The sequence below is a fragment of the Canis lupus genome, chromosome 27 (assembly GCF_011100685.1).
Source record: "Canis lupus familiaris isolate Mischka breed German Shepherd chromosome 27, alternate assembly UU_Cfam_GSD_1.0, whole genome shotgun sequence".
Taxonomy (NCBI): Eukaryota; Metazoa; Chordata; class Mammalia; order Carnivora; family Canidae; genus Canis; species Canis lupus.
In genome coordinates, this window is record NC_049248.1 from 9,122,100 (window position 1) to 9,139,106 (window position 17,007).

Genomic DNA, 17,007 nt, shown 5'->3' on the forward strand with positions numbered 1-17,007 from the left:
CTTGGGAATTTCAATTTTGTAAAAAGTTTTCTTTCTTTTCTTCTTTTTCTTTTCTTTTCTTTTCTTTTCTTTCTTTCTTTCTTTCTTTCTTTCTTTCTTTCTTTCTTTCTTTCTTTCTTTCTTTCTTTCTTTCTTTCTTTCGTTGAGATCACCTGTTAGTAAAACTTTTAACTTTTTGCTTCTTAGGAAAATAATTTTCAACTGTCGTCTTGTTCATGATACAAGCTCTTGTTCATGATGTAAACTCTGAGAAGCAGCACTATTTCTGGAAGAATGTCCTTTTTTATATTCTAGTAAACAATCTGTGTTTGTTTAAAAAATTTAAAGTAAGCATAAAAACATTGAGTAAGAGCATGCTATCCCCTGACTGAAATAAATTTTAGTGAATGGACCCCAATGTTTATTTTTTGAAAGTTTTTTCCCATATTCTTGAACTATTAATTTTTATTAAATTTGCTATATAAATGACTTTAGTGTTGCTACTCCTCTAATAACACAGGTGTTACTCTCTCATTATTTAATACATTCTTGGGGGTGCTTGGGTGGCTCAGTTGGTTAAAAGTCTGCCTTCAGCTCAGGTCCTGGGATCGAGCCCCACATTGGGCTCCCTGCTCAGTGGGGAGTCTGCTTGTACCTTTCCCTCTGCTCTCTCAAATAAATAAAATCTTTTTTTTTTTTAATTTTTATTTATTTATGATAGTCACACAGAGAGAGAGAGAGAGAGAGAGAGGCAGAGACATAGGCAGAGGGAGAAGCAGGCTCCATGCACTGGGAGCCCGACGTGGGATTTGATCCCGGGTCTCCAGGATCGCGCTCTGGGCCAAAGGCAGGTGTTACACCGCTGCGCCACCCAGGGATCCCAAATAAATAAAATCTTAAAAATTCCTGTAGATATGTTTGTAATAAAATATATAACAAATTTTTTTTTAAATTTTTATTTATGATAGTCAGAGAGAGAGAGAGAGAGAGAGAGAGAGAGGCAGAGACAGGCAGAGGGAGAAGCAGGCTCCATGCACTGAGAGCCTGACGTGGGATTCGATCCCAGGTCTCCAAGATCGCGCCCTGGGCCAAAGGCAGGTGCCAAACCGCTGCGCCACCCAGGGATCCCCAAAATTGAATAAACTATAGATGTATGAGTATACATAAATGGAGTTTATCATAATTGAAGGGATGGGGATGTACTGATGATTATAATTCATCTATTTTATATTAAGGGATTTGCATTTTGGGGGAAAGAATAAATCAGTCAAAAGTAGATGATAAGATTAAAGTACATTCCTAGATAGTATATACTAACACAGGGATTGGCATTGAATATATAATATAGAAAATCAGACTTTTACTAAGTGACATGCTGTAATTATAAAACTACAATGCTAGCTTTCCCGGTGGAAGATGGAGAAATTGTGTTTCAGGGGAGGTTGTGAGTTTCTGTATTTCTAGCAGTATAAAAGTTTGATTTGAATGGAAGGGAAGTCATTAATTTTGTGTGTTTGTATAGTTAATATATAATCACAGCATTTGTGTGAAAGCCAAGAATTAAGTAGATTTTTATTTATTTTTTTCTTTTTTTAAGTAGATTTTTATAAACATTAATGTATATGTTTTTAAAATTTTTATTTATTTATTTATTCATGAGAGATACAGAGAGAGGCAGAGACACAGGCAGAGGGAGAAGTAGGCTCCCCATATGGAGCCCGATGCGGGACTGTCTGGACCCCCGGGATCATACCCTGAGCCAAAGGCAGACACTCAACTTCTGAGCCACCCATGCGTCCCATTAATATATTTTTTTAAGTGATCTCTAGGCCTGATGTGGGGCTCTTAATCATGACCCCAAAAGAGTTGCACATTTTACCAACTGAGCCAGCCAGGTGCACCAAATTTCTTTTTTCTTTTCAACAAGAGAAAATCAATTAAAATTAATTTTATATTTTTATATGTAAGGGGGAGTCACAGAGACATGAAACTCCTTAAGTTGAATTCTTTATTTACCCTATATGTGAATTTTGTCTTTCTGTGTAGAAAGAATCGGCATTCAGGAAGAACTAATCCAGGAAAAAGGAAGAGCAAGCAGATCAAGATGTGTAGCTCTGTGGCTGCAAAGTTGTGGTTTTTGACAGATCGTCGAATCAGGGAAGACTATCCCCAAAAAGAAATTTTACGAGCATTAAAGGCCAAGTGTTGTGAGGAGGAATTGGACTTTAGGGCTGTGGTGATGGATGAGGTGGTACTGACAATCGAGCAAGGAAATCTGGGTAAGTCTATACTAAGTAATTTAAGATTTTTATCTTAGAATATATTGTAACTACCTTTTTAAGGAATAATTTGGAGGAAGGAATTGTTAACAGCCTTATTACTAAGTATCATCTAATCTTAAAATCTAGCATATGTTATGGAAGTAATGAAAATACCAGTATTTATTGAACCTCTTAATTTATTATTTAGGAAATAGTTGAGAGAGAAATTAAAAATGATCTAGTAATTTTTTTCCCATTATTGCTGTCTTCTAATTTTTTTTTTTAAAGACTTTATTTATTCATGAGACACAGAGAGAAAGAGAGAGAGAGAGGGAGAGACACAGGCAGAGAGAGAAGCAGGCTCCATGCAGGGAACTTGATGTGGGACTCGATCCTGGGTTTCCAGGATCAGGCCCTGGGCTGAAGGTGGCACTGAACCGCTGAGCCACCTGGGGTGCCCACTTGTCTTCTAATTTTAAAATACCTTATTTATAACATGCTCCTAAGAGAATTTGCACCTCATGGAGGTCCTTTTAATAAATGCATCAAATTCCTTTTTTTTAAAACTATTTTTTTTAAAACACAGCATTTTATTTATTTATTCATGAGAGACACACACAGAGATAGAGAGAAAGAGAGAGAGAGGGAGATACACAGGCAGAGGGAGAAGCAGGCTCCATGCAGGGAGCTTGACGTGGGACTCTATCCTGGGTCTCCAGGATCACACCCTGGGCCGAAGGCAGGCGCTAAACTGCTGAGCCACCCGGGCTGCCCATAAACGCATCAAATTCCACATATGATTTCTTTTTTAAGATTTTATTTATAGAAAAAAAAAAGATTTTATTTATTTTAGAGAGAGTACAAACAGGAGGAGAGGCAGAGTGAGAAAAGACACCCCCCCACGCCCAGCAGGGAGCTGACACAGGGCTAGATCCCAGGACCCTGATATCATAATCTGAGCCGAAGTCAGATGCTCAACCGAGACACCCAGGGCCCCTTCGCATGTGATTCTTAATTTTTTTTCCTGTATATTTTATATAGATAGTGTAAAATAATAATACAATTTTTTTTTCTTTTACTGGATAGAAGTATCCTAATGATTTGACTCAAATAGTGATGTCTGGTAATTTTTAATATTTCATGTTTAAGGGTTCCAAGGGGAAAATATCTTAGAAATACAGAAATTCTTTATTTTTTTATTTTTATTATTATTTTTTTTTATGATAGTCACAGAGAGAGAGAGAGAGGCAGAGACACAGGCAGAGGGAGAAGCAGGCTCCATGCACCGGGAGCCCGACGTGGGATTCGATCCCGGGTCTCCAGGATCGCGCCCTGGGCCAAAGACAGGCGCTAAACCGCTGCACCACCCAGGGATCCCCAGAAATTCTTTAGAACTGAGGAGTCTTTACATCTTTGGAAAACTATGACTTGTAGCTAAATTGGTCATTTTTCTTAGCTTTATATGGTGGTGGCATATATGTGGCATTTTTAATTTCAGAAAATACTTTAGAATTTACTGATGGAATTGGATAAGGGTATAAAATACCCAAAATAGATTCTACATCACTTATCTTGCTTTGTGTCTAGAATCATGAGGCCAGGTGTTTTAATTTCCTCATCAATAAAATGGAGAGATGGTTATTGTGAGAATTTATAGTATTAAGTATATAAATCTGTTATTAGGGTAATTTCATACATAGACCAGTTAATAGATCTAGAATCTTACCTGATTAATAATAATGAAGGGACATGTGGATGACTTAGTGGTTGAGCATTTGCTTTTGGCTCAGGTTGTGATCCTGAGATCAAGTCCCACATTGGGCTTCCTGTATGGAGCCTGCTTCTCCCTCTGCCTGTGTCTCTCCCTATCTTCTGTGTCTCTCATGAATAAATAAAATCTTTAAAAACAAATACATGATACTATAGTTTAAGTAGGTAGAGTCTCTTAGCAAATAGTTACTCTTTACTGTGCCCTCTTGACATTTATTTCATTCTCATTACCTCTCAACAGTTAGTTTTTTTTTACGACAGATTTTTCATATGTAAATTAATTTACATAAAAGAGTTAATAGGTAGAAAAGCAGAATGAGCCCCATTTTAGCACAAATGATTCTCATTGCTCATGTAGAATCAAAAGTAATTGTTGCTTTAGAAGTAACTTATTTAGAACTGAACTGTTTCAGGACGCCTGGGTGGCTCACCAGTTAAGCCTCTGCCTTTGGTTCTCCCAGGATCAAGTCCCGCATTGGGCTCCCTGCATGGAGCCTGCTTCTCCCTCTGCCTGTCTCTCTGCCTCTCTCTCTCTGTGTCTCTCATGAATAAATAAATAAAATATTTAAAAGAAAAAACCAGAACTGTTTCTAGATTGTTTCACTTGAGTGTGTAAGTAGTTAGTACTTTTATTATTTTTTTTAAAGATTTTATTTATTCATGACACACACACACACACACACACACGCACACGCATGCACACACACACACAGAGGCAGAGAGAGGGAGAAGCAGGCTCCATGCAGGGAGCCCAACATGGGACTCAAATGGGACTTGACCCCGGGTCTCCAGGATCACACCCTGGGCTGAAGGTGGTGCTAAACCACTTAGCCACCAGGGCTGCCCTAGTTAGTACTTTTATAGAAAAGATGCACACTGTTTTCAGTCAGGTTTTCTTTTTTTAATTATAACTTCCTAGGTCCAGCAACTAGTTACTCAGATTCCAAAGATTTGGGATATAGCATACTTCATTCCTAAACATAATTTGAGTACTTACTATGTGTTAGTTAATTGGTATGTTGTGTAAAATGAGACAAAAAGTAAGATTAACATTAATCAAGTGATTATACGAATAAGTGTAAAATAGTTACAACTTTAAAATGGACGGATGTCACTTTGCACCCCCCTGTCCTGCACCTATGACAGATACTCCTGATCAAAGCAAGGTAAATCTTTTTAAAATCCTGAATCTAGGGGCACCTGGGTGGCTCAATCTGTTAAGCATTTGACCCTTGATTTCAGTTAAGGTCACGATCTCAGGGTCCTGGCATCTAGCCCTTTCGGACTCTGTGGTCAGCAGGGACTCTATTTGAGATTCTCGCGCTCTGCCCTTCCCCCCTGCTCATGTGCATGTATGTGCTCGTTCTCTCTCTAAGTTTGGCTCCTGCCTTTGGCCCAGGGTGTGACCCTGGAGTCTGGGGATCGAGTTTTGCATCGGGCTCCCTGTGTGGAGCCTGCTTCTCCCTCTGCCTATGTCTCTGCCTCTCTGTCTTTTGGTCTCTCTCATGAAAAAATAAATAAAGTCTTAAAAAAAAAATACAAATTTTCTCTTTAAAATAATTACATCTTAAAGAAAAATAAAATCCAGAATCTATTACATGCTTTTAACAGTATACAGCTTTTCAACATAAGTGCATGTACAGTTGTTGAGATTGGAGTCAGAGACTTGGATGCTGTATTATGTTAGGAGCCATTCTCTCCAAGAATGTGTGAAAAGAGGATTAAAGGCCAGTGTGGTACATAGCTCACTAAACACCACTTCCACAAACTTATGGTGTATGTTTCTGTGTTTTAAAGGTTGGAAAAGGGATGCCTGGGTGGCTCAGCGTTTGAGTGTCTTGCCTTCGGCTCTCTCTGTGTCTCTTATGAATAAATAAATAAAATCTTAAAAAGAAAAGTTGGAAAACCAAAAGCTGCATAAACAGATATTGGCAAGGATAATAGAGAAATTGGAGCCCCCTCCTATATTGCTAAATGGAATATAAAGTGGTACAGTCCCTTTGGGAAACAGTTTGGCAGTTCCTTTAAAGGTTAAATGTAGAATTACCATAGGATCTATCCCATTCCTGCATACTACCTAAGAAGAATGACAACATACGTTTGGGAGAGTTTAAGATGGGTTGGTGTTAATTGTTCTTAAATGTTTGGTAGAATTTACCAGTGAAAACATCTGATGCTATGCATTTCCTTGTTTGGAGATTTTGGATTACTGGTTAAATATATCTGTTCTGAATTTTTATTTCTTAATGATTCAGTCTTACTAGGTTGTATATTGCTAGGAATTTACCCATTTTTTCTAAGTTATCCAATTTGTTTACATATTTGTTCATAGTTGTCTCTTAGAATCCCTTTTATTTCTGTGATATCCATTGTAACATCTCACTTCATTTCTAATTTTTATTTAAGTCCTCTCTTTTTTTTTTAAAGATTTTATTTATTCATGAGAGACCCAAAAAAGCAGAGACACGGGCAGAGAGAGAAATAGGCTCCCGATGGGGGACCCCGATGCGGGACTTGATCCCAGGGCTCCGGGACTGCGACCCGGGCCAAAGGCAGATGCTCAACCCCTGAACCACCCAAGTGCCCGAAGTCCTCTTTTTTTCTTAGTCTAACTGAAGGTTTGCCAATTTGTTGATCTTTCCAAAAATCTGGGTCTTGATTTTTTTTTCTCTTTTCTGTTTCGTTATTTGTGTTTTAATCTTTATTTCTCTCTTCTGTTAATTGTGGGTTTTGTTCTTTTTCCTCTTGTTCATGGTGTTAGGTTGTTGATTTGAGATTTATCTTTTTTTTTTTTTTTTAATATTCATTCAGAGAGAGCGAGAGAGAGGCAGAGACACAGGCAGAGGGAGAAGCAGGGTCCACGCAGGAAGCCCGATGTGGGACTTGACCCCGGGTCTCCAGGATCACACCCCAGGCTGCAGGCGGCGCTAAACCTCTGGGCCACCGGGGCTGCCCGAGATTTATCTTTTTTTAACGTGCATTTTTTGATGTGCATGTTTATAGCTCTTCCCTTCCCTCTAAACAGTGTTTTCACTACATCCCATGAGTTTTGGTATGCTGTGTTTCACTTTTATCTTAAGATATTTTCTTTCTTTCTTTCTTTCTTTCTTTTTTTTTTTTAAGATTTTATTTATTTATTCATGAGAGACAGAGAGAGAGAGGCAGAGGGAGAAGCAGGCTCCGTGTGGGGAACCCAATGTGGGACTTGATTCCGGGACTCCAGGATTACGCCCTGGGCCGAAGGCAGGCGCCAAACTGCTGAGCTGCCCAGGGATTCCCCTATCTTAAGATATTTTGTAATTTCCCTTGTGACTTCTTTTGTCTTGCTTGTTTATGAGTGTGTTATTTCGGGGTGCCTTCGTGGCTCAGTCCGTTAAGCAGGCAACTATTGGTTTCAGCTCAGGTCCTGATCTTAGGGTTGTGAGATCAAGCCCTGTGTCGGGCTCAGTGCTGGGCAACGAACCTACTTAGATTCTCTCTCCCCCCACCAAAAAAAAAAAAAATAGATTCTCTCTCCCTCTCCCTCTGCCCTTCCCCGCCCTCAAAAAAAAGTATTATTTTCTAATTTCCAGATATTTGTAAAGTCTGTTTCCTTTTGTTAATTTCTAGTTTCATTTCATTGAAACTTGAAAAGATAACTTGGTATTATAACAGTATTTTTAAATTTGTTAGGTCCCTTTGGTCTGTATTATTTTCTAGTTATTTTGTTTCCTTTTTAGATTTTTCTCTCTGTTTACTCTATCCATTATTAAAAGTAGGGTGTTTCATGATTTATTTATTTATTTATTTATTTATTTTTTTTTTTTTTTTTTTTTTTTTTTAATTTTTATTTATTTATGATAGTCACACAGAGAGAGAGAGAGGCAGAGACATAGGCAGAGGGAGAAGCAGGCTCCATGCACCGGGAGCCCGACGTGGGATTCGATCCCGGGTCTCCAGGATCGCGCCCTGGGCCAAAGGCAGGCGCCAAACCGCTGCGCCACCCAGGGATCCCCGTGTTTCATGATTTAGTATTAGTGTCTATTTCTCTTTGTGGTCTCTCACTGTTTCATATATGTGGGTGCTATATTAGGTGCATGCATATTTATAATTGTGAATAATTTATAATTGCTTCCCGGTGAATTGACTCATCATTATAATGATGATTATCTCTTGTGACAGTTTTTCCTCTGAAAGCCTGTTTTGTCTCATAAGTAGGGCCACATCTACTCTCTTGCTAATAACCATTTGCACAGAGTATCTTTTCTCAGCCTTTCACTTTCAGGCTTTGAGTGTCCTTACATCTAAAGTGAGTCTCTTTTTGATACTGTATAGGTGGATCTTGTTTTTTGGTTCATTTTGTTCTTCTGTATCTTTATTTATTTTTAAATAAAAAGGATTTTATTTATTTATTTATTTTACTTATTCAGGAGAGACAGAGAAAGGCAGAGACATAGGCAGAGGGAGAAACAGGTTCCCTGAGGGGAGCACTTGATCCCAGGACTCTGGGATCAGGCACTCAACCACTGAGCCACCCAAGTGCCCCGCCTCTGTATCTTTAAAAAAATAATTTTTTTTTAGGCACAAAGGGAGGGGCAGAGAAGGAGAATCTCCAGAGGACTGTCCCTACTGAGTGCAGAGAGGGAGACAGAGCTTGACCTCATGGCCTACAAGACCATGACCTGAGCTGAAACCACAAGTTGGATGCTTATTCAACTGAGACACCCAGTCACCCCTCTTCCATTTACTTTTAATGTGATTACTGAAGGAGCAAGACTTATTGTTTCTGTTTTATTTTCTATATGTCATAAACCCATTTTGTCTCCCTTTTCCTCTTTTGTTACCTTCCTTTGTGTCTTGTTAATTTGTTGCAGTGCATTACTGTGAAGATTACATAATACATTGTATAATTTTAATCTATTTTAGATGATAAATTTATTCATATGTAAAATCTACCCTTATAAATTTCTCCTTAAGTTTTTTATATTTATATTTTATTTTATTTATTTATTTTTTAAAGATTTTATTTATTCATGACTGACACAGAGAGAGAGAGAGGCAGAGACACAGGCAGAGGGAGAAATAGGCTCCATGCAGGGAGCCTGATGTGGGACTCCATCCCAGGTTTCCAGGATCACACCCCAAACTCTGAAGGTGGTGCTAAACCGCTGGCAGTTTTTTATAACTTTAAAATAAGCTCTAGGCCCAATATGGGGCTTGAACTCAGGACTCTAAGATCAAAATTTGCATGCTATTCTGACTGATCCAGCCAGGTGATTCTTTATGCTTTTAACATTTAAATGCTATACCAGCAATAACACTGATTTATGGGGGATCCCTGGGTGGCGCAGCGGTTTGGCGCCTGCCTTTGGCCCAGGGCGCGATCCTGGAGACCCAGGATCGAATCCCACATCAGGCTCCCGGTGCATGGAGCCTGCTTCTCCCTCTGCCTATGTCTCTGCCTCTCTCTCTCTCTGTGACTATCATAAATAAATTAAAAAAAAAAAAAAAAAAAAAAACACTGATTTATGCACTATTTTAGGCTTCTGTTCGTATTTATATATTTACCTTTATCCAAAAGCTTTATTTTTTATGCCTTTGTGTTGCCTTCTAGCATTCCTTTTTTTTTTTTTTTTATTTTAATTTTTATTTATTTATGATAGTCACAGAGAGAGAGAGGCAGAGACATAGGCAGAGGGAGAAGCAGGCTCCATGCACCAGGAGCCCGATGTGGGATTCGATCCTGGGTCTCCAGAATCGCGCCCTGGGCCAAAGGCAGGCACCAAACTGCTGCGCCACCTAGGGATCCCTTTTTTTTTTTTTTCCTAATTTTATTATTCACAAGAAACACAGAGAGGGACAGAGACAAAGGCAGAGGGAGAAGTAGGTTCCATGCAGGGGCCCGATGTGGGACTTGATCCCAGGACCCTAGGATCATGCCCTGAGCCAAAGACAGACACTCAACCGCTGAACCACCCAGGGGTCCCATAGCATTCTTTTTTTTAAGATTTTATTTTTAAGTAATCTCTGCTCCCAATGTGGGCCTTGAATTTACAACTCTGAGATCAAGAGTTGCATGCTCCACTGATGGAGTGAGCCACAACCCCTGCCCTATAACATTCTTTTTCAACCTGGACTCTCTTTAGCATTTCTTTTATGGCCAGACTATTGGTGAGGAACTCCTTAGGTTTTTTTTATCTGGGAAAAATCTTTATTTCTCCATTTTTGAAGGCCAATTTTATTTGAAAGATTTAAAAAAAAAATTTATTCATGAGAGACAGAGAGAGGGGCAGAGACATAGGTAGAGGGAGAATTTGACTCCCCATGGGGATCCTGATGCAGGACTCAATCCCAGAACTCTGGGATCACAACCTGAGCCAAAGGCAGATGCTCAACCACTGAGCCACCCTAGCGTCCATTGAAGGACAGTTTTGCTGGATATATTGTTCTTGATTGTTACTTTTTATTTCAGCTCTTTGAATATGGATCTTACTATTCTGGCCTGTGTGATTCTTTCTCTTTTTTTTTTTTTTTTTTTTTTTAAGATTTTATTTATTTATTCATGAGAGGCACAGAGAGAGAGAGGCAGAGACACAGGCAAAGAGGGAAACAGGCTCCATGCAGGGAGCCCAATGTGGGACTTGATCCCGGATCTCCAGGATCATGCCCCAGGCTGAAGGCAGGCACCAAACCTACTGAGCAATCCAGGGATACCCACCTGTGTGATTTCTATTGAGAAATGTTTTAATACTGTTATGGGAGCTCCTTTGTTTAGGATAGATTGCTTTCCTTTTGTAAGATTTTATTTATTTGAGAGAGAGAGAGAGAAAGAGAGCGAGCAGAAGCAGGAGAAGCTGACTTTCCACTGAGCAGGGAGCCTGACGTGGGGCTTGATCCCAAGACCCAAGGATAATGATCTGAGCCCAAGGCAGATCCTTAACCAACTGAGCCACCCACCCACCTCCTCTTTCTGATTCCAAATTTTTGGTCTTTGACTTTCTTTTTTAAAGAAAGATTTGTTTATTTCAGAGAGGGAGTGCACTGGGGGATGGGCATAGAGAGGGAGAGTAAGAGAGTGTGTTAAGCAGACTCTGCTGAGTTTAGAACCTGATATTGGCTCAATCTTACAACCCTGAAATGAGCACCTGAGCCAGAACCAAGAGTTGGACACTTAACTGACTGTGCCAGGCATGTGCCCCTGTCTTTGACTTTTTAGCTTGATTTTGAGCCTCACTGTGAGTCTCTTTAGGTTCATCCTACTTGAATATCCATTTCTTTTCCCAGATTGGGGTACTTTTCAGTCATTATTTTGTCAAATAAATTTTCTGCCTTTTTGTCTTGCTCTTTTCCTTCTGAGAGTTCTATAATATCAATATTGATCTACTTGAGGGGTACCTGGGTTGCCCCATCAGTTAAGTGTCAGACTCTTGATTTCAGCTCAGGTCATGATCTCAGGGTTGTGAGATCCATGCTGAGCATGGAGCTGCTTAAGATTCTCTCTGCTGGGACGCTTGGGTGGCTCAATGGTTGGTGTCTGCCTTTGGCTCAGGGCGTGACCCTGGAATCCCGGGATTGAGTCCCATGTCAGGCTCCTTGTGTGGAGCCTGCTTCTCCCTCTGCCTGTGTCTCTGCCTCTCTCTTGTGTCTTTCATGAATAAACAAAACCTTTAGAAAGAAAAATGACTCTCTCTGCCACCCAACCCCCAAAAGAGTTTGGAAGTGCTCTATACGAAGGCAATCCATAGAGATTGAGAATGATGGTTGTTTTTTCAAATGTTGAAATACCAATAAAAAATGATAACACATAGAGAGAAACATGGTATAATCAGAGAACCAAAATAAATATCCAGAAATGACCCTAAGGAAACAAAGATCTAGTACAATTGAAACTAATGGAACATTGTATGTGAAATATACTTCACTAAAAAAAATGTTTTTAAGAGTTCCTAGGTGGCTCAATTGGTTAGGCATCATGCTCTGATTATGACTGGGTTGTGAGATTGAGCCTTATGTCAGGCTTCATTCTCGGAGTCAGCTTCATATTCTCTCCCTCCCTCAGCCCCTCCCCTCTTATATGCTCACTCTGTCTCTCGCAGATAAATCTCCAAACCGTCTACTCCATTATAGCTTTGTCTTTCTTTTATTTGTTAGTGTCACAAAATTATATATCTTTATACATTTTGTTTCAAAAAACATCTTTTATCTTTTATTTTTTAAAGATTTTATTTATTTATTTATTTATTTATTTAAGATTTTATTTATTTATTCATGAGAGACACACACAGAGAGAAGCAGAGACATAGGCAGAGGGAGAAGCAGGCTCCACACAGGGAGCCCGATGTGGGACTCGATCCCAGGTCTCCAGGACCACGTCCCGGGCTGAAGGTGGCGCTAAACTGCTGGGCCACCCAGGGATCCCCAGATTTTATTTATTCATGACAGACACACACACACACAGAGAGAGGCAGAGACACAGGCAGAAGGAGAAGCAGGCTCCATGCAGGGAGCCTGACGTGGATACGGGTCTCCAAGATCATGCCCTGGGCTGAAGGCGGTGCTAAATCGCTGAGCCACCCAGGCTGCCCATAAATAATCTTTTAAAATGCATTAGTATCCTAAGTTTGTAGGAAACAGGAATTGGGAGTTAACAACCAGTGACTTTTCACATTAATGACTTTATTTATTTTTTTAAATGTGTTAATTGCCATTGTCATGTAGAAACAAAAAGTATGGTTAGACTGTTGTCACAATAATACTAGCTTTTTAAATTGCACATGTATTTACCTTTATTGAGATCTTTATTTGTCTGATTTTGAGTTAATGTCTAGTATCCTTTCACTTCACCTTGGCAGGACTTCTTTGAATGTTTATTGCAGGACAGGTCTAGTGGTCATTTACTTTTTCAACTTCTATTTTTCTGGGAATGTCTTAATTTCTCCCTCAATTTTGAATGACAGTTTTGTTGGATATAAGATTTTTGGTTGATTTTTATTTTTGCACTGTGAATATTTTGGCCTCCAGTATTTCTAATGAGAAATCTGCTGATAATTCCATTGAAGATCCTTAGTATGTGATGATTTGCTTCTTTCTTCATTTAAGATTCTTTGTCTTGGGTTTTAAAAGTTGATTATTGGGTTGCCTGGGTGGCTCATTTGGTTAAGCGTCTAGCTTCAGCTCAGTCATGGGTCCTGGGATCAAGTCCCGCATTGGGCTCCCTGCTCATCAGGGAGTCTCCTTCTCTCTCTCCCTCTGCTTCTCCCCCCCTCCTCCTGTTCTCACTCCTTCTGCTCTCTCTCTTAAATGAATAAGAGTTTTGTTTTTTTTTTTTTTTTAGAAAAAAAAAAAGGTTTGATTGTAGTGCATCCTCAACATGAATCTGAGTTCATTTTACTTGGAGATTGTTAAGGTACTTGGATGTTTCTGTTCATGTCTTTCATCAAATTCTTGATGTTTTCAGCCATTATTTCCTCAGATACTCTCTCTGCCCTTTTCTTTCCCTCCTATTCCCCATCCCATTCACTCTCTGGTTCTCTACCTTACTTCTGGGACTCCTACAATACATGTCTCTTCAAGTTTAGTGATTCTTTTTTCTGTCTGCTCAGATCTGCCTTTGTATCTGTGTGGAGAATTTTTCACATCTGTTATTGGACTTTTCATTTTCAGCTCTACAATTACTCCTTGGTGTCTGTGTTCTTTTTTTTTTTTTGTCTATATTTCTATTTGTTTCACTCATGGTTTTCTTGATTTTCTTCTCATGTTTCTTTAGTTCTTTTACTGTCATTGAGACAGTTGTTTTAACATCCTTGTCTAATATATGTGGTATTAGTACTTTTTCAGGAACTGTTTCTATTGATTTATTATTCCTTTGAATGGCTATACTTCCCTGTTTCTTTGTATGCCTTGTGAGTTTTTGTTGAATATTGCATATTTGAATCTAATAATGTAACTCTGGGAGTTAGATTCCTGTCCTTCCCCAGGGTTTGTGTTTTTTACCTTTTTTTTTAATTGTTACAGGCTCTTCCATGTCCTGGGGATTAGCCTGGGCTGTAAATTTAATGTCTTGTCAGGACTTTATAAATCTTTACTTAGTTGTGCACAGTCATTTTGTAATTTTTCCCATATGTGCAATTGTTTATTGCTGTAGTCCTAGTCTTTCATGTCTGGTTCCTGAAAGGGGAAAAAGGATAAGACATAGGGAAGCAGAGAGGATATTTGAAGAAACAAATCCCTTTTTTAAAAAATTTTTATTTATTTATGATAGTCACACACAGAGAGAGAGAGAGAGAGAGGCAGAGACACAGGCAGAGGGAGAAACAGGCTCCATGCAGGGAGCCCGATGTGGGATTCGATCCTGGGTCTCCAGGATCGCGCCCTGGGCCAAAGGCAGGGGCTAAACCGCTGCGCCACTCAGTGTTCTCTGAAGAAACAAACCCTTGAAAGTCACTTCACCTGGACAGGGAGGGGCTTGTAACAGTAGGTGGGGGTAGTACAACAATAATGGCTATTGGTTCTTTGTCTGCAACTCTGTGATCAGAAGCTACAACCAGCATCAGAGGAGAGATCTCTAATATTTGCAGGACAGGATCTTTTAGTGAATTTTGGCTTCTGCAAGCTATGTCAGCTGCCTCAGGAACAGGTGCACAGTTGTGCGTTAAGGGTGGGAGATGGATAGTGCTACTATGCTTAGAGGGTGAAATTGATCAAAATTTGCTGAATTTTCCATTGTAGTCATTTCCTGAAAGTTAGAATCCTTCAACAGACTTTGGGGTTCTAAAACAGTTATATCTGACAGATTTTGCCAGTGCAATAAATGTCTAGGGGTGGGAGACAGATTCCTGGTACACCCTACTCCAGAAGAATTTATTTATTTATTTGAGAGTGTGCATGAGTACATGTGAAGAGGGGAGAGGCAAAGGGAGAGGAAGAAGCAGACTCTTGGCTGAGCAGGGAGCCTGATGTTGGGCTCAATTTCAGGACCCAGGATTATGACCTGACTTGAAGGCAGGCAACTAACTGACTGAGCCACCAAGACACCTCTCTGTTGTCATTTTTTATTGTGGTTCTGTTTGTTGTTGTTGTTGTTGTTGTGTTGTTTTATATTTAATTTTGGGAATAAATCTCTTATTGGTTATACATATTGTGAATATTTTCTTTCACTGGTTGGCTTTTCATTCTGTTAATGGAATCTTTTGGTGGGTAAAAGTTGCCAATTTTACTTAGGTTATTATATTTCTACTTTTTTTGGTTAGTGCTTTTTGTGTTCTAGTTAAGAAATATTTATGTACCTAAGAATTCCTTTGAGATACATACTGAAATATCTACTTGATAAAGTATGACATTGTTAAGGAAAATTATGATGTTGGAGAAAAGGACATACGGTATGGAACCATTTTTCTAAAGAGAGAGTATATGCAATTATAACCTTTGCTGGGATCCTCTGATTTTATACTTTACCTGTGAAGACCTTTGTTGTCTTATTTCGGAAGAGATTGGCAAGAACTCAATTTTTGTTTTCCAAAACTCATTTCATACCTGAAATAATCTGTAATCTCCTTTTCACACATTGTTTCTGAAGAGATGTTGAGTCTGGAAATTTGAGTCTGTTTTTTTCTTTATAAAAATGAGTTTGTAAGAAGAAATCAGTTTGCTTTTACATATACCGTATTACTTTGGTGTTTTGGTTTTAATTTCTAGATTTACAAATTGCCTACTTTTAATATAGGCATACAATTTGTTGCTGTGTCCCTCCCCTCCCCCCTTCCCGTTTAATGTTAGAGTTCTCTTATGATAGTTGATGATTTGATTAGTTGAAGCAGTTACTGTCAATGAGACCTTAGCTGCTCCTAATTTATTGGGCCAATCCTCACTCTTTGGTATTTTTTTCCCATTGTTACATTAGTAGATAAACCTATCCCCAAATAACACGTAAGTAATTGAAACATTTTAATTTATTTTCAACATTTTCCTTAAATATTCCCCTAGAAGTTTCCTCTTAGTTAATTGCGAAGGAAAGAGAAGGGAATAATTTGAGAGCAGTACTACATACAAAGTATAGCACTAGGCATATATATCTTGTTTTTTTTCTCTTTTTAAAAACACGAATAGCTTTATAATTTTACTAATTACAAAGTGACACACATAGTACTGAAATATAAAATTAAATATCATTTGAAATTTTATCATCCATAAAATGATCACTGCTAAACACACATATAAATGAATTAAAGCATATATACTCTTCTTTAAACCTTTTTGCTTATCAGTGAGTGTCACTTGTGTGCCAAGATATTTTAGGTACTGGAGACACAGAGTTTAGCAAAAAGACATGTTTTTTGTTTTTTTTTTTTTTTTTTAAAGACATGTTCTAATAACTGGTTTATGACTTCTTTAAGGTAAGTGGGAAACATGGACATTATACAAAAGTCAAAGAAATGATTACATACTAAGTGGTATAAAAGAAAAATACAGTGTGATTTGAAAATCAAATGGAATCTATGGACTCAATAGAATCAAATGAAACCCATGGAATCTACTTTTATTTCTTTTTAGGATTTTTTATTAAGTAATCTCTATGCTTAGCATGGGGCTTGAACCCACAACTCTGAGATCAAGAGTCACATGCTCTACCAACTAAGCCAGCTAGGTACCCCAATGGAATCTAATTTAGACTGAGAGGTTAGAAAAGGCCTCTTTAAAGAAGTGACACTAAAACCTGAAGGATAAGTAGGTGTTACCCAGGTGTACAGTGAGAGGAAAAGTATATGCATTGCTTTTACATAGTTCTAGAAGAGGAGTCACTGTTCACTGCCCAACTGTCCTCCAGAAATTGATACTACTGTGTCCTTTTCCAGTATGCTCTCCAGTGTGATTGTTTGCATTTTAATGTTAATTAGATGACAAATGGCCCTGGTTGAGTCACTTTTCTGCTTAATCTTTTAGGAACTTGGACTGTGATTCCAAACCCAGCTGGACAGTGAGATTTACAGTTGAGTATTTCCTTAAGTCAGAAAATAAGTTG

At 38.7% G+C, this 17,007-nt stretch overlaps 1 protein-coding gene across 11 annotated transcripts in view; it reads left to right on the plus strand.

Annotated features, from left to right (window-relative positions):
- The window catches only part of RIMKLB (ribosomal modification protein rimK like family member B), a 171,083-nt gene that overhangs the window by 113,651 nt on the left and 40,425 nt on the right, over positions 1-17,007 (plus strand). For all 11 annotated transcript variants that reach the window (XM_038576723.1, XM_038576722.1, XM_038576717.1 and 8 more), the window contains one exon: positions 2,026-2,258. In XM_038576723.1, the coding sequence (XP_038432651.1) occupies positions 2,084-2,258 (175 nt within the window). In that variant the 5' untranslated portion in view covers positions 2,026-2,083. The remainder of the gene's footprint in view (positions 1-2,025; positions 2,259-17,007) is intronic.